At 37.9% G+C, this 20,057-nt stretch overlaps 2 protein-coding genes across 4 annotated transcripts in view; one reads left to right on the top strand and one right to left on the bottom strand.

Annotated features, from left to right (window-relative positions):
- Positions 1 to 3,670: 3,670 nt before the first annotated feature.
- On the top strand, positions 3,671 to 17,117 carry LOC126092386 (40S ribosomal protein S12). 2 transcript variants are annotated; one of them, XM_049907953.1, is made up of 5 exons: positions 3,671 to 3,727; positions 3,823 to 3,892; positions 4,003 to 4,137; positions 14,277 to 14,481; positions 17,039 to 17,117. In XM_049907953.1, the coding sequence occupies exons 2-5, from the start codon at positions 3,876 to 3,878 to the stop codon at positions 17,105 to 17,107; spliced, it is 426 nt and encodes a 141-aa protein (XP_049763910.1). In that variant the 5' UTR covers positions 3,671 to 3,727; positions 3,823 to 3,875; the 3' UTR covers positions 17,108 to 17,117. The 2 variants fall into 2 exon arrangements, with proteins under 2 accessions (XP_049763910.1, XP_049763909.1); XM_049907952.1 differs by lacking the exon at positions 3,671 to 3,727 and having other exon boundaries at positions 3,752 to 3,892.
- Positions 17,118 to 17,259: 142 nt separating this feature from the next.
- The window catches only part of LOC126092384 (zinc finger MYND domain-containing protein 10), a 110,656-nt gene continuing 107,858 nt past the window's right edge, over positions 17,260 to 20,057 (bottom strand). For both annotated transcript variants that reach the window (XM_049907948.1, XM_049907950.1), the window contains one exon: positions 17,260 to 17,423. In XM_049907948.1, coding sequence (XP_049763905.1) covers positions 17,339 to 17,423 — 85 coding nt within the window. In that variant the 3' untranslated portion in view covers positions 17,260 to 17,338. The remainder of the gene's footprint in view (positions 17,424 to 20,057) is intronic.

The following is a 20,057-nucleotide window of genomic DNA, read 5'->3' as shown; positions in this document are numbered from 1 at the left end:
CAAAATAACTTGCTTTTACTTGATTGCTGGTCTGTGTGTAAAAATCATACTCACAGAGAGAAAACTATCCTTCCTGAAAATTGTGTGACATTGCAGTTCATACCACCACCTGGAATCACTGGACAAATTCAGCTTCTGGATGTTTGTCTTTTCCATGCCTATAAAGCATATAGTAGCACTACCTGCAGTTATGTCTTAAAGGACTGAAAATTTCACGATAAGTTCCACGAGAGACTGTTCTGTATGCAGTTGTATGCCATAACATTCCGTCAGTTCCCATTACTCTGTTACACTAATATGTTTCTGCATGCATTCTGTAAGAGTGGACACCTAGCTGCAAGACCTCACAGTTTATAACTCCCACGACTTTTGTCTTCGATCTCGTTGGTGCAAACCTTTGTGATTGTGTAGCATTCTTCAATTGCTGCTAATGGTGCTGGTTAATGGTTTGTTTTGAACATGTCTTGAATGTCAACAATTTCCATTTTGTGAAATGTAATACATACATCCCAATGAAAGTTGATCCCTGCATCTCCTAGACACCTGATGCACTCCACACGTCGATGGAACAGGAAGAAACCCTAATAACTGATGCGATGGGATGTACCCTCTACCATGCACCTCACAGTCGTTTGCAGGATACAGAAGTAGAAACAGATGTAGAGGTAGAGTCCTTAGCACCTACTATTTTCCCTGTTATAATTGTTAATACAACACTTTCAGACGAGCCTTACAAAAGATTGAGCTTGTGACCTTGCACTCAAGGGCTTCCTTATCAGTATCAAAAATATTGAAATTGTCGTGGGACATCAGCAATGAGTCACAAAAACAAAGCAAAATAATGAACTGAAGAAGAATAAGACGCAAAAACAGAAATCTCTCAATTATATCATGAGTAAATGTGGCAAACTAACTTCCAACTACCAATGACAATGTCAAAACTCTCTTCCTCAGAAGCCATGACCTCGACGTCCCATTCGGTCTCATTGATGGTTTGTGGGAATGGCAGAATTTAAAATGCATTGTGGAATATTTGTATGTTCTGTACTGTCAGGTCTAAACCGACTTTATTTCGCTTTTTTGAAAATATAGAAAAAATGTGAAGATAACACTAAGACCAAAAACAATTCAACTGAGGTTCAGAGGGTCAACATTAGTAAACAATGCAGCTAATTACATGGGTACACAAGTATTCAATAACCTAATTGTGTACATTATACCTCATCATGAAGCTAAAGACGAAATTAAACAACTACTTGTTGGTAGCTCCAACCTCCTTCTGCTCCATCAATGGTTATCTTAATAAAACACGTTAAATTTTGTGCCTTGTGTTATTTTATAATTACGATTAGCATTTTAGTTTAATGAAGTGTATATCTTTGATTTATTTCTACAGTCTAGTCAATATTCTCTGTGGTACTCATGTAATATGAATAATGTAATATTAAAAGTAATGTGACAGATCCTCAGGATGATATTACTCTCTACAAAAGTGGAACGAAGGGATTGTAAGTAAGTATGCTAAAATAGTGCTCTGCCAATGTACATAATAAAAGCTGCATGCATATCAAACGCATATATTTAATATAGCCAGTAATCTGGGTTCACACAAGCAACTCATGTGTTGCCACAGACTGTGGAAGCCCAATACACCACCGTGTTCGATACACTATCGAACAAATCACGTGACATTTGACTCGTGTGATCTAAGTGAAAGGGATATGCAAGAAACTACAAACTAGTAACAATAATAACAAATGGGATTGCTTGAAGTTTGACAGTTTCCAGAGACACTGGAGGAAACAGTATTAAATCCTACCATCCTACTGTGTTTGAACAAATTTGCAATACGAGTTCTCCTACAGTATCAGTATGTGTGGATATATGAGTATTTAGGCTCATTTTTAATTAAATGTAACAGACAAACACGAAAATGTTATCGTCCAAAAAATATTACTCGACTGAACTCAGTACAATATTTAATATCTTTGTGAGAGATTTTAGTGACTTACCGAGTGTGCTGCAAATGAGCAATTGAATCCCTGATCATGTACTAGAATAACAGACAAAAACACATGAGATGAGGTCGCAATTATGAATAATGACTGCTATCAGGTGTAGAATGGAATGACGAAAATGAAAATTTGTGCCAGACTGGGACTCAAACCCGGGTTTCCCACTTATTGCGAGTGGTCGCCTAAACATTTGGCTATCCATGCACAACTCACGGGCAGACCCAAATTTCCATTTGTCGTCAACCACATGTCTACAATCTGTACATGCAGATTCACTATGTTTATTCCTGTACAGATCAGATACTGTGCTTCAAAGTCGCATGTTCGGTATCGGCAGATAAATGCGATATTGCAGTGCGACGACCACATCACATGAATTCAAAATGTTCAAATGTGTGTGAATTCCTAAGGGACCAAACTGCTGCAGTCATTGGGCCCTAGACTTACACACTACTTAAACTAACTTATGCTAAGAACAAAACACACACACACACACACACACACACACACACATGCCCGAGGGAGGACTCGAACCACCGGCGAGAGGGACACGCAATCCGTGACATGGCGCCTCAAGCCGTGTGGCCACTCCTCGCGGCTCAGATGAATTTGCAATTGCGAATAATGGCTGCCATCAGCTGTAGAATGGAATGACGACAATGAAAATTTGTGCGAGACCGGAACTCGAACCCGGATAGTCAAATGAGAAGGCGACCGGTCGTGATAAGCAGGAAATCCGGGTCCGAGTTCCGGTCTGGGACAAATTTTCATTGTCGTCATTCCATTCTTCAACTGATGGTAGTTATTATTCGCAATTTGTCGTCATTCCATTCTACAGCTGATGGTAGTCATTATTCGATATTGAGAATTCATCTGACGTATTCGTCGCAGTGCATCATCAAAGTAACACTGGCACTACAATATCGTAACAGATAACAACGTTACCAGATTTTAATCAGTTTGAAAACAAGACGGCAACATTCAGGTGAATCAGTCAAGACACGTAATGAATAATTAAATGCCAAACTAACGAAAAAGATCGTAATAAAATGACTGTAATTGTGAAATGGAAAATGTATTACACAGACAAGCCCTGTCTTGGAGGTACACAAGATAGCGCGACGAACGAAACCTGGAGAATTGGACAGAATCATGTTTAGGATATTTTAGTTATTTATTAGATGTCGTTGTTACGCGTGGGCTGCACTCTAGAAGACATTTCATTCTTGGTTCCGCAGTTATTTTTTATTAAAACTCGCATAGCATTAAAATGCTGAGACAGATCGTTGTGTAACGGCAAGAGTCGTTAGATCGTAGGACATGCAAAATATCTCAACAGAAACCGAGATTTCCTGAACTACGATGTAAATTGTTCGAACAGTTGGAGTCGTTGGCCTATTCATAAACAGCCTTTGTGTAGTTACACTGTGAGCTATTGATCACACAGGACGCCACACAACATAGATTCACAGCTTTCTTCGTGGAGTCAATTGAAAAAATATGGGCGGAGATTAATGCCACAATGCAGATTATGGCATTAGAGTTGCGCGACTGTTATTTTAGATTGCGGTATGCAATTAATTGGGGCGACACTTTTGTTGCATGTGTGAAGCTGGCATATACTATCGATTGACGCTACTTTGGTATATGAAACTTCTGTGTTGTAATCTTTGATGTCTTCCTTTCTGGGGTGTGCAAGGGGTCGTGGAAGTGTAAGTGCCGACCACGCTGTGAATATCCAATTTATTTGTCTTTGAGGTTTAAGCATCCGTAATAAAACCACTACTAATAGCGTATTATATTTTAGTGACGCCGTGAGGAGCTTAATATTCATTATCCAGATCGACTCATAAACACGTGATGTCGGACGTTGATACGTAAGTGTAAATAGTGTTGATTGTTTCTTTGCACATGGCTTTTAATGATCTTTCTCATCCTGTGATGTGGAAACTTTGATTTTTCTTTAATGGCCTCAATATTTTGTTAGCGATGATGTCCCTTCAGCGGCACCCGTTGCCGGAGGAATGGACATAAACACTGCTCTTCAAGAAGTTCTGAAAACTGCGTTAACTAGTGGAACGCTAGCGCATGGTCTTCACGAAGCGGCAAAAGCACTAGACAAGTAAGTATAAAATTATCATTTGTATTTTTAAAAGCTGAACGGAGACTTGGAATAATATCTTGTGTAGATTTCGTCGTGAATACCAATGTTGTTCGCAGAGGTACCATATAGGTCTATGTCTTGTAACTTGCCGATCGTTTATGAGAAAGAGTGTACTTGTTTTCTTGCCAGAGTTTAATCTAGGACCACGCGTGCGGTGTGTTTGTGTGTTATGGTGCAGATGTTGGGAATACTTTCTCAGTGTTTACGTCATTCGTGTTTAATCAGTACTAATCGCGCACTAGTTAGTTTCGTATTCCATGGATAATTATGCACGATAAATCGTAATGATGTGGAACGAGTTATTTTACACTCACATCGCAAGTTAGTTTGTAATTATGGATACATGCTCAACGTTTATTTCTTTTATGTATATACTTTTAAAAAGGCTACTGTGTAAAGGAAGTTCGGAGCGAAGGAGCAACCTCGTTGTACTTTCGAAGATTTCATACATTGGTGCGACATAGAAGTGAAACGAGAGTGGATGGCAAGTCACTAGGACTAGGTAGATTCTTTTCGCTCATATTTAACACACCACGCACAACACCGCTCGTCAATCAACATTATACTATTCACCATACTTCCACGCACCATACATTTACTTCAGAGTCGGTAACGAGTATAAACATCTCGGAGCGGCACGAAGCTAACAGATACTCGTAAAACGATTTCCAAAATGTCGATCATCTATAGTTGTAAACAGATTTCCAGTGTATTGTTCAAAGAAATGTTCATTATAAATTATCAGATTTGTTTACTTGTCTCTTATTTTCCATATTTCCGTTCTGGCCGACCATTCAAACAATAGATCTGTGACATATTTGTGATGTCCTGTTCCCCAGACACATACTGTTTGATTTTGTACAGGAAGCAATCTACTCCCCAGACACATACTGTTTGATTTTGTACAGGAAGCAATCTACAGAGTTGGAGGACAGGAAAGGATAGCAATAAATGGGGAGGGAATGAGGCAAGCTATGTAGCATATCCCTGACATCCAGTCTGTGTTGTGATGGCCTTCAGTCTGAAGGGAAATTCCTTCGTTAACAAATTGGTATTTCTTTGCTGCCACAGTGTGTCCTATTAATCAGTCTCCTTCTTTTAGTCAGTTGTGCCCCTAATTTCTTTCCTCTCCAATTTGATTCAATACCTCATTCATTACCTGGTTTACCCAACTTATAATCTTCAGCTTTCTTCTGAAGCACAGCAATCTGATTTCTTGCAGGTAATAATGGCTGATGCCTTTCATTTTAGAGTTACTCATGTAACATCACATTTATGACCACCATATTGACAAAATTGTAAAACTGCATGGAAGGAAGGGAATTGGCGACTGTTTCTAGAAACAAAGTATTTTCTGTACATTTTATCAAAAGCCCAAACTGGTAGTGGACTAAAAAATGTTCTAAGGTGCCTTTTAATTGATTTTTGTGACATTTTTAAATTTGTTCATCTATTTATATAAACTGCTATCTAAGAGTACAATACCTACAATAAGAAATCATCAGGACTGCAGTAACGCAATCTACATCTGTACTCTGCAAGCCACTGTGAGGTGCATGGCAGAGGGTGTGCCATTTTAACAGTTATTAGTTTCTTCCTGTTCCATTCATGTATGGAGTGCAGGAAGGACGATTGAATGCTTCTGTCTCTCTCTCTCTCTCTCTCTCTCTCTCTCTCTCTCTCTCTCTCTCTCTCTCTCTCTCTCTCTGTGTGTGTGTGTGTGTGTGTGTGTGTGTGTGTGTGTGTAGGAATTATTCTAATCCTATCCTCATGATTCCTATGTGAGTGATATGTAGGGTATCGTAGCATATTCCCAGTCATCAGATAAAGCTGGTTCTTGAAACTTTTAAAAGTATTTCTGGGATGGTTTACGTCCTTCGTAAAGTGTCTGCCAGTTCAGTTCTTTTGGTATCTCTGTGACACACTCGAGGATCAAACAAACCTGTGACCATTCATGCTCCTTATCTGTATATGTTCAATATACTGTATTAATCCTATTTGGTACGGGTCCAACACACTTGAACAATATTCTAGTATGGATTGCACTAGTGATTTGTAACCAGTCTCCTTTCTAGGCTGATTGAACATTCCCAGTATTCTATCAATAAACTGAACCCGTTACTCTATCAATAAAATGAAGTCTGTTTTACCCATGACTAAGCATATGTGAACATTCCATTTCATACCCTTACAAAGTGTTAAACACAGATATTAGTACTAGTTGGCCGATTTCAGCAGCTACTCATTTATATTATAGGTGTAGGATACTGTTTCTTTTTGTTTTGTAAAGTGCAGAATTTTACGTTTCTGTACATTTAGAGCAAGTTGCCAATCTGCACCACATTGAAATCTTATCAAGATCTGACTGAATATTTATGCAGATTCCCTCAGATAGTATGTTGTTATATGTAACTGCATCATCTGCAAAAATCCTGATTTTTTTCCTATTGTCTGCAGGTCATTATAACACAATGACTTTCCATCCAGCATAACATGTTGTCCTCCCTAACAAAAAGTCCTCAGTGCAGTCACAAATTTCAATTGATACCCCATATGATCGTAATTTTGACAATAAGTGTGTCATACTGAATCAAATGCTTTTCAAAAATCAAAAAATACAGCATCTACTGATTGGCCTTGATCCAAAGCTTTCAGTGTGTTGTGAGAAAAGTGAGTTGGGTTTCACATGTTTTTGAAATCCTTGCTGTTGGCATAGAGGTGGTCAATATACCTCACTATGTTAGAGCTCAAAATATGTTCTAAGGTTCTGCAACAAATTGATGTCAAGGTTATTGGACGGTAGTTCTGTGGATCACTACTACTATGCTTCTTGTAGATAGGTGTGCAGGGTGTGTACGATCCAGGGAAAACCGGGGAATTTTTTTGCCTGGGAGAAAACCAGGAAAAAACTGGGAATTTTTTAGAATTCCGTGAATTTTTCATTGTTTTAGTTACCAGTTAAATTTTTGTGATTTTGACTGGTGAGAAGCAATACTCTAACGAAGGATATTAACTGTATCCCGCTTTTGCAGACTAATACTGCAGCAACAAAACATGAACAAGAGAAAAAACGAAAATGCGACTTGAGTCGCAAAGGAAATGCGCCATATACAAACAACAAAAAAACACTGCTGATACAAGTGTCTGCCAACCAAAGTGTATCAATGGCTTTAGGAAGAATATGCAGTGCTCCCTAACAACAAATTGCCTCCATGACGTGACAGCTGTTTACATTAGATTCATTTGAGCAGTTGCGGGCTCTTGTGCGTGCACAGTTAAGTCATGTGAGAGTAGTACCTTCTCCCGCTTTTGGCTGCAGATGTGTGGCTTGGCGTCACTATCTAAATTGCCCCAGTTCGGAAATATTGTAGATCCGGGGCTGATGCTCAGAGCAGTCTGAGTTGTAGTGGGGAGGTGGGTGGTCTCCACGTGACCTGTGTTTACGTTTAGTGATTTTGCTGTTTACTCTTCGGTTATTGCTTTCACATTAAATAAAAACAAAAAGGATTTCTGTGGCCGGGAGCTACCAAATGAATTAAAATACGTTCACATAATTATGGAAGGCTAAAATATGTTGTTGGTTTCAGGTTTTATTTCCACCTTTCTGACAGTCAAGCATTAATTGCCTTGCAGAACAATGAAGTTATATTTGTCTGTTTGCTAAAGAGATTTGCTTTTATTAATCTTATGTGCTGAGGCAGTCAATTTCACACTGTTGGCTAGTTCCAACTGTTTGCTGCATTTAAAGAGCATGTTTTCCAACTTCTAGTTTGTATGGAATTATGCCTTAATAATGAACCAAACATGAGGTAATAGAGTACTGGTACTCAAGAAAATTTACATCAGAATCTGCACGATTGTGCACTTCATGCCGAATTATGCATTTTAGTATGGTTCACGAAATTCCGATGCTCGTGAAGTATCCTCTGATGCCTTGTTTCTTTTATGACATAGTGCAAGATCTTTTAATGTTTTACACGTACGAACATGCGGGCTTCCTGCATCATCGTTGCTGCGCAGGCGCAGTGACACCTGTTATCTAGCACTCTCTGGCAACTGCTGAAACGAACCAATTTCTAGCAGGTCACAGGAAAATATTGTGAATGATGATTTGAAAAGTGTTACTTTCAAAGTAAATATCCTTTTACGTAAGATGAACTATGTGTGAGAACTTACGATGAATTTCTTAAATCACAGAGCATTTGACTCTCATTCAAAAATCAACTCTTTGAGGACGACCATCTAGAAGAATTTCGAGCCCAGAAGATCAGACATTTATGTTATTAAAAGTTTCACTGGCACATTGTGTGATGTTTCTTAAAGTGAATAAGCCCAAAAAGATCCGCATTATACGTGGAAGCTTAGCTTCTCTTGCAGCTTATTAATCTTAGAGACGAATATTATTTGTGAAAGCTTTGTTTTTCTTGTAGCAACACTATGTTTATTAATTTCCACCATTAACTTTTCTTTTTTGTGTATCATTTAAGAGTGATCTTGCTCTTGGTTGACTACATCATGTGTCCTATTCTGTCATCAGCTGGCAAGATCACGACATGAGCTATGACTGGCTCACAAAAGCGCTTCGCAATCTTGGTTTCATTGTTACGGAAAGTAACATGCAGTGTTTCGTAGAATTAGAATTTATACCTCTGTAACATGAAAAAATGCAGCGTACATGTTGCTGCACATCAAAGATCTCTCCAAAACGTGTTTATTCCCCCCCCCCCCTCCTCCCTCCCTGGTTTCATGTTCTAAAGTGCCAGGAAATTCTACGTCTGTGTAGAAAACCATAAACAGTCTAAGGATTAATAAGTTTTACAGTGCCGAGGAAAAGTATACTGTCACTTAACACAGAAAAAGTATTTTCTGTACTGGGAAATCTGGGAATTTTTTTTCCTTGTCCATGTATAAACCCTGGTCTGGACTATACCTTTTACCAAGAGCTGGACATTATATATTTTTTTAAGGGAACAGTGATGGGTTATAGTTAGAAGAGGGCTAACTCATCCACAAATTCAGTATAGAATCCGACGGGATTCCATTGGGGCCTGGAGCTTTGTTCATTTTTAATTATTTCAGCTGTTTCTCAACATCATGCCAGTAATATTTATTTCATTAATCTTTTCATAGGTACAACATTTTAATTGGGGTTTAAGCTCCTGGGTTTTCTTTGTAAAAGAACATTGGAAAAGGTAGTTAAGCATTTCGGGTTTTGATTTGCTGCCCTCAATTTCAGTTCCTGTCTGATTTGCAAGGGACAGGACACTAACTTTGGTTCACATATGACGTGATTTTCTTTGGGTTATGTGGAAGATCAGTTGACAGTATTCTGCTGTGGTATTAAGATAGCTGTTGCTCTCTTAGCAGCCAAATGTTTCATTCGACACTTCTGTCTTATTTCCCTATGTTTTGGTTTTTAAGTTGGACTGGAATGTTGTACTGGGTACATAGCTATCCAATGTGTGGTCAGCTATTCTTTTAAACTCCAGCTGTAGTTCCTGTACATGTTGCTGCTCAGTCACAAATTCTCCATTGAGATGTGACACTACTGATTTTCTATCTGGCTTATTGAACATGTATATCTTACTTCTTGTTTAAGCTGTCCTTCACACTTTGGTGGTCATTGTTGTCACAACCCCATCATGGTCACAGATACCAGTTTTGATGTGGACAGGTCTGTTTGTTGCCATTAGATGCAATATGTATCCATCATGAGTGAGGTTCCTAACTATCAGTTCTAGGTAGTTTGCAGAGAAGGCATTTAGCAGTTTCCCAGGATATTCTATCATGCCCACCACTAACAAAACTGTAATCTTCCCAACTAAGTGTGGAATGACTAAAGTCTCCACCGATGATTACAGTATGATTGGGTAACTTTCATGCAAGTGGACTGAGGTTTTCTCGAATGTTTTTGGTTACATCGGGGGACAAGTGTGGTGGGCGATAGGAGGATCCAGCTATCATTTTATGCGCACCCTGATACAAACAACAAATGTATAGCATTTTGTAGTATTGTTACAGTAATGACCATGTTTACCCAGTTTCGAAAAGTGTGAAATTAGAAATTAAACTTCATGAACGCTTGCTAGGGCTACATACATAGCCCACGGACTTCCAGCAACTATTTAAATGCCTTTGCGATGTGGGAACTGGCATGCTCTTAGTGTGAGAGGGTTCTTACCTGAGGAATACAGGAAACAGTGGCACAGTGCTGTGCCAATTTTTTTTTAGAATAAATGACATTTTTACTCACTGGCCTACGTCTGTATCCCACATGTGCATTGTAGTGTTAATACTGGCCTGGATTCTTACCTGAGCTCTTGATATTCATTCAGTTGCTTGTTCTTACTCAAAAGGTGTGTCTAATTCTCCTGAAGGTGACATCTACCTTTGCCCAAGTTGTGCAAGCTTCTACAGCCTTACATTTTACTTGTAGCCATTTTGAATTTTGTCGGTCCATTCAACAGTTTAATTTGTTGTATTTTCCATTTTCCTATTTCATCAATTACATTCAATATCTCCTGTCTTATCCATGGGTTTCTACTAGGTCTTGTCTTTTTACTCATGTGATCCCGTGTTGCATTCACTGTTTCTCTCTTTTGTCTTCTGTTGTAGTCCTTTCCCCCATTTCAGTACAGCATTGCCTGATCCCTCTGGAACCACCAGCCTCTGATTCTTTCAATTTATCCATGTCCCATCCCCTTAATTTCCTATCTTTTCGCAATTTCTTCAGTTTCACTCTGCAGGTCATAACCAATAAATTATGAACAGTGTTCCCATGCGCTCCTGGAAATATTTCACAGTATAAAATCCTCTTATTATATAAATGTTATAGGAAAGTTCTTGTAGAAAGTAAATATTTAAGAGTGAAGGAGATCACACATCAAATAGAAGTAGTGTGAAGTGTTTGAAATGCTGGCATGTAGGGGCTTAGGTGTTTTTTCTTTCTCTCTCCAGCTTGTAATAGGGTAACTCCAAAAACTAGCATGTTTGCTTTCTTTTTTTGCTTATTGACAACTCGATGCTTGTGCTTTTCGGTGAGTGGTCTCCCAACTAGAAATCTTCCAATATACTCAAGTCTCTTCTGTGTATAAAATTTTTTCATGAAACTAAGTATTAGTGATAATTAAATTACCTTTTTCCCCTTGTTCTACTACTGAATTTGTCAAGCTTCACAATTAAATTGTCTGAATAATTTCTTTCTCGTTGTCATATATTCTTTAAGCTACTCGCCTGTGGATTGAGTTGACACGTAAATTTGCACTACAACGAACGGGTAAAGGTAGAAAAGGGCCAGTGGTGTACTTACGTGTTTTGTGCAGGAATGTTGTCAACACTTATGAGGTATGGTGGGACCAAAAGAATGTATGTCAGCTGTTTATGCAGCCAATGCAATAGCAGCAGGTAGACATATTTTGAAGTAATACATTCGGAAGAAAGGGTGCAATATTGGTGGATCAATGTTTTTTGTCAAATTGTTGATACACTTAAGTGTGCTCCCTCATATAGATTGTGTTCATTTCACCACTCCATTTGATACATGTTCATGTCCCTGCAATTAATCCACAAGACATTCACCGGCAACAGTCTTCTTTATAGCACTTGCTGGCATAATCACAAAATATTTCTCTCAAGACTCACTGAGAAACAGCAAACAAAGCAATGGTTTCAATTTTGAGGCTAGAAGTAAATTGCCACTTCTCTCACCTCTCATTGGTTCTGTCAAAGAATCATCCCAATGGCTCTGCCAAACTGACGTGTTGCCAACCTATGAGCAATATATAAACACTGCTGCTAGCCCTGATATAGACTCAATGTTTCTCTTCGCTGTGATGGTGTTCACTGTACTGTTTGTAGTAGGCTACATAGTTTAACCGTATTTTTTTTTTTTTCTTTTTGTTTCATTTCAGAAACATATAGGTGCACAGATAACATGTCATATTAGTCTTGACCAAAATTTGGCCACTTCCAATCAATTTTCATGTGCTGGACAGTCTGGACTTCCCCTTAACAACAGTTAGTGTTGTTTTCTGTTGTCAGGTTAAACCTTGATGCACCCGCTTCTGATCTCAGCCCATTCAAAGATTTCCAGGTCACTCATTCCTCGCTATTTCCTGGAGGCAGAGTTTCAGAAATTATTTTCCAACTAGAGAGAAGGGAAGTCTTATCCCTTCAACATTGCACCCTGGCAATTTCAGGAGTGGTAGTGCCTTTGATGTTCTAAGGAAATTCTTCCTTGACTTCAATCGCTGTGAAATTCAGTTTGTCCATACAGGGGATTATTCCTTTTTTTCTGTTCCTTATTTGCTGCAGTTTCTCTTCAAATGGGAGGTTGTGTTATTCCTGTAAGGCAGGAGCAGGTTTCAAACTACTTGTTATAATTCTGCAGGTGTTGTTAAAAGTGACATTTGCCTGTTTGGCAGGTGATGAATTATACCAAACAGGACAAGTGTACTCTGCTGCAGAGTGGACTAATGCCAGTGCATAGGTTCAGATGGTTTCAGGTTGACTACATCACTGTGTGTGGCCAGTTTTCTTAATGGATTATTCATGGTGGAAAATTTCAACTTGCAATTCGTGCAGTGCATTCTCTTTAAAGTAAGAGATCTGTCCAGTGTCACACCAGGGTATTTCGGAGTGTAGAAATGTTGCAACTCAACTTCGGACCATAAAATCAGTTTACGAGTAGCTTCCCTATTTCTAAAATGAAAACCACACACTTGAGTCTTAAGGGGTTTTGTTTAAGCTGATTTATACTGTAGTACATTAATAGATCTTCAAGGGCATTTGTCAGGGTCTTCTCCAGTGATTAAAAGCCTTAGCTCTGAGTGGCAAGAGCAAAACCAGCAGCATGCATGAAACTTTCAATGTTGGGGCCACAGGTTGGTCATTTGTATACATTTTGAATAGGATTGGAGCCAAACTGCTTTCTCGGGAAGACCGTTTCTCTGTAGTTTCCATGCACTTGAAAGTCAACAAAGAATTAGGTGTTTCAGAATTGCTGTGATGAACCCAGTTAGGCCAGAATCGTAGGTTATATTGTGTACCTGTAGTAGTAATAGTAGTAGTAGTAGTAGTGGTAGTAGTAGCTGGTGGTTGACTGTGTCTTGGGTTGCTGATAAGTCGTCGACAAATACCACCCCTGTCGCTTTTAGAGCTTCAAACCCAGTTTCAATGAACTGCGTGAGATTCAACAGTTTTCCAGTGCAGCTTTTAATCCTGTATTGACCAAGCCAGTAATCCCATTCTTCCTGTCACTGCACTTCAGTAATTCCCACAATATTTAACTTCAACCTGTTTTACTTTGCAGGTTCACTAAGCAACCTATTTCATGAAAAGATCTAGAGTTCCAATCTTTAGTTGTCCCTGTCCAGAATTCTTTATTGGGCATATTTTACTTTCCAAATATTTTATCCGAGAAGATACTAGGCCATTAAAGCCGTACTAAATTTGTCCAGCCACCTAGATTTAGGTTTCTATGGTTTTTGTGAATCAGGTTTTGAAATAATATTGCCAGCTTTGTCATCCTTGCTTCATTACAGTGGGTGCTCAGGCTCCAATCATCCCATTATCAGGTATTTGGGCTGTGCTGCTTTTCTAATTTCATAATTGCCAAGACATTAAACCTTAATCTTCCTTTAGCTCCCATACAGTGGAAAACAATCATTGAACCATTTTTAGAGCATAATGGTAAATATGAAACAGTTATTGTAGACTGTTTTTGAAAAGATGTTTGTTATTGTAATAAATTGTAATATTGTTGCAGGAAATAACAGAAAGCTGCCGAATTTGAAACAAACATTTAAGATTCGTATGTTAATATTTGTGGTCTATATCTGCTCTTAGTTTTTAGAACACTCCAAAGCACATTAATGTTGTTTTAGTTTTATGTTTAAATTGTGTTTATCAGATCCACATTATATTCTGTAAGCGACTTTTTTGTGCCAGTGATGAAAGTAAAAGGTCTCCCTCTTCTGAAGTGTTACCCAAAAAATTACAGTAAATGTAGAGAGAACCTTTCTGATGGCATTTGATATTCAATTTATAACGTGACTCTTCTGTATTATTGAAAACTAATACTTTATTGTGAATTACAGGCGACAGGCACTGCTGTGTGTTCTCGCTGAAAATTGTGATGAACCCATGTATAAGAAACTGGTTCAAGCCCTATGTAATGAACACCAGATTCCTCTTATCAAAGTGGATAACAACAAGAAGCTGGGTGAATGGGCTGGGCTTTGCAAAATAGACAGTTCTGGGAAAGCGCGAAAAGTTGTTGGATGTTCCTGTGTTGTTGTGAAGGTAATGTTACACACATTTTTTCAATGAATTTATTGTAAGTGCCAGAATGTGTAGTTGTCAATGGCAGTTTGTGAAAAGACAGTGTTTCCTGTTTGACCAAGGCTGTTGTAAAAATAATGCTGAGGATGTTTTAACGTAGATGTCCTGTTTACTGGCCTTTGCTGAAATCTCAGTTCCTCAGATGGAAGTCCAGTCATGGTAAAATAACCCCAAACATGGATGCTGTGTTACTGAGACTGGATTGATAATTGAGATGTACAGTGCATAGAAGGGAATTTGGCAACTGAGTGGCAGGTGCAATCTCTGTGCACCTATTGTTTGGGTGTGGCATCAGACTACTTGGATGTGATGTTTTCTCTTGTAAGATATATTAGAAAATAGTCCATTAGGTTGGATCAAGAACAGTTGTAGGTGGACGAGACATATTTCGGAAGCAACAGAGAAAATAAGCAGCAATGTTAGTATGGTAGATTTGTTAGCAATTTGAGCCTATAGTGTATCACTTTTTTTCCTAACATGAAAAGCATGACATTGGTTTTCACTTGGATTATGAGTTGCATTCAGTGGTCTGGAATGAGATCACATAGTGTAATTACCTCTCATTTCAACAATGAATGAAATTAGGCTCAACATGGTTCACAGTTTGATTCAAACATAGAGTTTGTAGTTATCTGCAATGCGTTTTCTTTGTGGTTTTACTTGCCTTACTGTTCACTGATTGTGTTCAGCATGAAGTTACAGGTACACACACAGTCATTGCAGACTATAGGGTTGGAATAATGAGAGATCTGTTTTAACTTTGGCGAAGGACACAACTATCGTTATCACCATAGAATTGTGCTGTTCTTCAGGAAGTTTTTCATTACCTTATTAGAAATTGTATGTTTAGGCTTTGCCATATTGTTCTGTGTTCAGGTAATCTAAGTGGAAGAGTTGAAGATACTCATATAAAGTAACTTCCATACACCTTTTGACATAAATCTAAAATGTTTTGTGCTTAGCTTTGAGCATGAAGTTTCTTTTATGTTGAAGAAATGTAGTATTTGTCTGAGTACTCATGTTACAGGGAACCTGACAATTTTGTCAATAATGCACTATATATTTGTTTCAATATTTTACTAGTCTTTCAAGTGTTTCATGTTTTATCATATAATTTGTTTCCTGGTTTTGAGTAAATTAACGTTTTGTCAGTGTTTAGGTGGGCAGGTTGTCTTGATTGCTTGCATCACTTTCTGCAGTAGTGAAACTGCTGTCTGTATGTGATCTGTCTTTTTCATTTATACTTCCCTATACACATTTGTTCATTCAACACTGGTTACAGTCATCTAAACTGTAAGTCTGTGAAGATCTCTCAAGTGCCAAAAGTACAGTGTCATCCTCTGACTTCTTCAATGTGTGCTTGCAGGCTGCAGAGGGAAGCAATTTTGTTAATATGAACAGCAATTGTTTAAATGAGTCTTGAGTAGGCTCCTTTCGAATCCTGTCTTATCAGGTGTGCATTCCTCGTGTTGGCCAAGAAACAGAATTTCATGTTTACAATACAATGAGGAGGACAAGTTGCCACAGTGTAAAGAAGAGATGTTGAGTTGTAGACAGACAATGAAAAGACTGTTTCACATTCTTCAAAAATAAAAACGCGTGTGCACACACCCAATGTGGACTTCCCATTGTTTGGAATTACATGTTTCCTGGAGATGGTGTTTGGGTTCCACAGTAATAGCTGATGCTTGTGGGCAGAATAGATATGAATGTTTTTCTTGATGCAGATTTTTAGAACTCTGAATTCTGGTTGTAGAGTTTTAGAATTTTTTTTGTAGATGTTTGCCAGACCCTCAGGTGAATAGCATTGTTGAGGAAAGCTATTGTAAACTATACAGAAAGTTTTTATTTGTAGATAATCAGTAAAGATATTTTATGCAAATACTTTGTCGGATGGTTTAAATATTCCATATACATATGTTTTTCTGTAAACCACTTACACATCCATTGAAAAGGACATTGTTGATTTTCTTTTTCATTAATGTCCAATCCTAGATAAAGTGTAGTTCATTATTTATTGTGTCAAGAGTGACAGTAGACCATGATCTTGGTTTTAAACCACAATTTGATTAAGGTAACATTTATACTATTTTCATAAATTTGTTCTATGATCTATGCCTTTCTTGTAATGTAGTATATTAAAAATGAGTGAATAATTTTAGATGAAGTAAATACTGTGGAGATGGAAATATACTAAAGGATTGAAAATGTACATAAGATATGTATTCATGTGATTGTCTTACTTATGTACTAACCACTGTTGTAGTTTTTTAACTGATTTAGTAAATTTGCAGTAGTTAGAGCCATTACATGCACTTAATCACCATACTTAGTACATAAAGAAATACGACAAGGTATAATGAAATGATGATCTGAAGGCGGCTCCCTCTTCTGAGGTGTTACCCAAATATATATAATGTGCTGTGAAAGCCTTTCTGAAGTATTTGATAATTATGTCTTATGTATCTATGTGAAGCAAAAGGTATGTACTTTTCAATGCACAAACATTTTGTTTCAGGATTACGGCGAAGAGACTCAAGCATATGATGTCCTGAAAGAATATCTTAAGCAAACAAGAGAACCATAAAATATTTTTTGTACAAAGGATGTATTAAAACAAAACAAAAAAATGCATTTTGTTTCATTGCTACACCAAAAAACCTGCTAAATAAATGACATGTAAAATATCTTCATAGCAGATATGTAAAATGTCTGTAGCAGCCCATCTGTGGCTGTTTGGTTGAAAACATATATTTTGTTAGTATGTGCAAATTACAAGGTAAAGCATTTACTTTTGTTGCAGTGGTGATATCTGCAATTAATTCACACTCAATTTCTGGAATGATTCAGAAAGTTTATTGCATGTAGTTTTGTGTGTTGGCCAGTTTTTTACTTGGCATTCCCTGAAAAAAAAGTAGATATATTTGTACCTGTTGATTCACAGCACACTCAGTTGTAAATCTAACATTGTTGTTAAAATAGTATGTGGGAAAATTTGAGAAAACTTGAGACAGAATGACTTTTAGTCCTAACCTCTGCAAGTAAAATTCCTGTTTGTGCCTTTAGATCACATGAAGTACAGAAAGCAGAGGGTTTTGGAACTTTCTTCACTTGTACAGGAAAGAGCAAGCTGGGATCTCTCATCTATTCTTATTGTACCTTCAGTTATTTTATCTTACGTGCTTTCTGTTTTTTGTAAATTTTCTAAGTAGTATACGAGGTAGGTACTCATAAAATTAGAAACACTAACCATTCTCTTGTGCTTTAAATTCAGTATTAAACACTTGTTTTTACAATGTGGTGATGCAACTAGTTTTACTGTACAGGGTGTATACGGCCCGGGACATCCGGGAAAAACCCGGGAATTTTTTCATCCGGGAAAAACCCGGGAATTTTTTAGAATTCCGGGATTTTTCATTGTTTTAGATTTCAGTTAGTTTTGTAGGTTTGACGTGTAAGATCAGATACGCTGACAAAGAACTTTAGTCCACTACTGTTGAATAATACTGCAGCAATGGAACATAAATCAGAGAATAACACAAAAATAAAACTTTAGTTGGATAGAAAATGGGTAATTTACACAATGCTCAGACCAGTTTGCCGACACCGAAAAGTGTCAAAGGCTTTAGCTCGAAGATTATGCAGTACGTCCGTAACAACTAACGTGCATTCGATGTGCGTGACGTCACAACTGTTTAAATTTCTAACAGATCACCAGAAAATATTACGAATAGTGGCTTGAGATGCGTTACTTTCGAAGTAAATTTCCATGCAAGATGATTTATGTTACGTGTGAGAATGTGCAGTGAATTTCTTAAATCACAGGGCTTTATAACTCTCATTCAAAACGTAACGCTTTGAGGATCAGCTATTTGAAAAAAGTCGGGCCCAGAAGATGTCATTTATGCCACTATTTAAAATTTTACCGGCACATTTGTATTTGATATGACTTAACATGTAACACACGCTAAAAAAAGACCGAGCTTCAGGTTAGTTTTCATATTTAATGTTGTTCTTTCATAGATAAAAAATTATGCAATCAATGCCAAAAAGTGTATTGACCTTCAAAAAAATGTGCATAATGTGTTACTGAGCAATGTCACAAGTCTCTTCATGCCAGAGCACTTCGACTTTTCTACGCAACTGATGATCATTTTGGCACGATCTTAATTGCCAAATTAGAGCCTGTTAGTAGGCCTACGGACTTCCTATCATTGTAGGACTAATAACATTGGATGTCAATAGACGATGCAATTCTCGTTTGTACATACACATCTGATTACGAGTTAACCGGTGTAGAAACGCACTTAGTTGAGTTGAGCGAGCTCGGCGTAACTTCGTAACGTACGCGCCGCGGCCTATCTTTCTCGTTGGCGCCGCGGCCTGTCTTTCTCGTAGGCCTCGTGCTCCGAATAACTGCCGTCATTCGCTAGCGAGGTCACGTGGCATGAGCTATGACTGGCTGACAAAAGTGCATCGCTCAACGCAATCTCTATTTTAGAGTTTCGGAAGCTACCGTGCTGTAATTTGTGTAAATACTTTCACAATACGAAAATAATTGTCTCGCATCAAACAACTTTCCAAACGCATTGTTTTTCCAGGATTTCCTAAAGTGGTGGGACGTCCTCCGCCGGTATAAGACCTTTACGATTCAAAGGACTGATACATTTTATAGCTCCGAGGGAAAGTATACTGTTACTTAACCCGGATGTATTTTCACCCGCTTTATACGCAATTTCATCCGGGAGAAATTGTGTTTTTAACCGGGAAATCCGGGAATTTTTTTTTCTTGTCCACGTAGACACCCTGCTGTAGAATCTGTTAATCAAAATAGGACTTCATTTTTTTGTGAGCTGGTATGTATTTACGGTCTTACTGACACAACTCGCCAGGAATACTGACATTCCAATGTTTCAGTAACACATTTCAGTTTCTGTGAAACTAATCAATTTATGAGATAATTAACAGATTGCAGGAGTAGTTTCTTTTTCTGTTGCAGATTTTGTTTTTGTACTTGTTAGCTTCTGACCTCGGCCATTTTACTTTTGTTAACCTAATTTTTATGCACAGAATAACATACTGCAGTAATGAAGCCACTAAAATTTTTGCATTATGTACAGGCTGTGTGTAACGGCTCTCAAAGTTGTAAACACAAATAATCTTGTGTACTAGCTTTGAAAAGTTCTTTAGGTAACTTCATTTCATGTGTAAACATGAATTGGCAGTACTTTTTCTGTTTATACTTTGTAACATCTCCATGTCTACTGAATACATTTCTTTGATTATCTGGCTTTGTCCAGCTTACTGTGTGCACTAATATTAGAGTTCGATACGAACTTGAATATTTATCTGACTGACTTCGTGTAAATTGCACTGTGATTTTATAGGGCATTACCATAGGAGCGGGTGTGTGTCTGCTTGCATAGAAATATTTGATGTGCAACCAAATCTTACCAGGTGTTTTTTTAATAAATGCAAAAAAGCCCCACATTACTTAGAAAGCAGTTTACAGATAATGTAAAAGTCTAATCACATAG

This window comes from Schistocerca cancellata, chromosome 7, assembly GCF_023864275.1.
Source record: "Schistocerca cancellata isolate TAMUIC-IGC-003103 chromosome 7, iqSchCanc2.1, whole genome shotgun sequence".
Lineage (NCBI taxonomy): Eukaryota > Metazoa > Arthropoda > Insecta > Orthoptera > Acrididae > Schistocerca > Schistocerca cancellata.
Note: the sequence above shows the minus strand (reverse complement) of the source record. Positions and strands in the feature narration are given on the sequence as shown.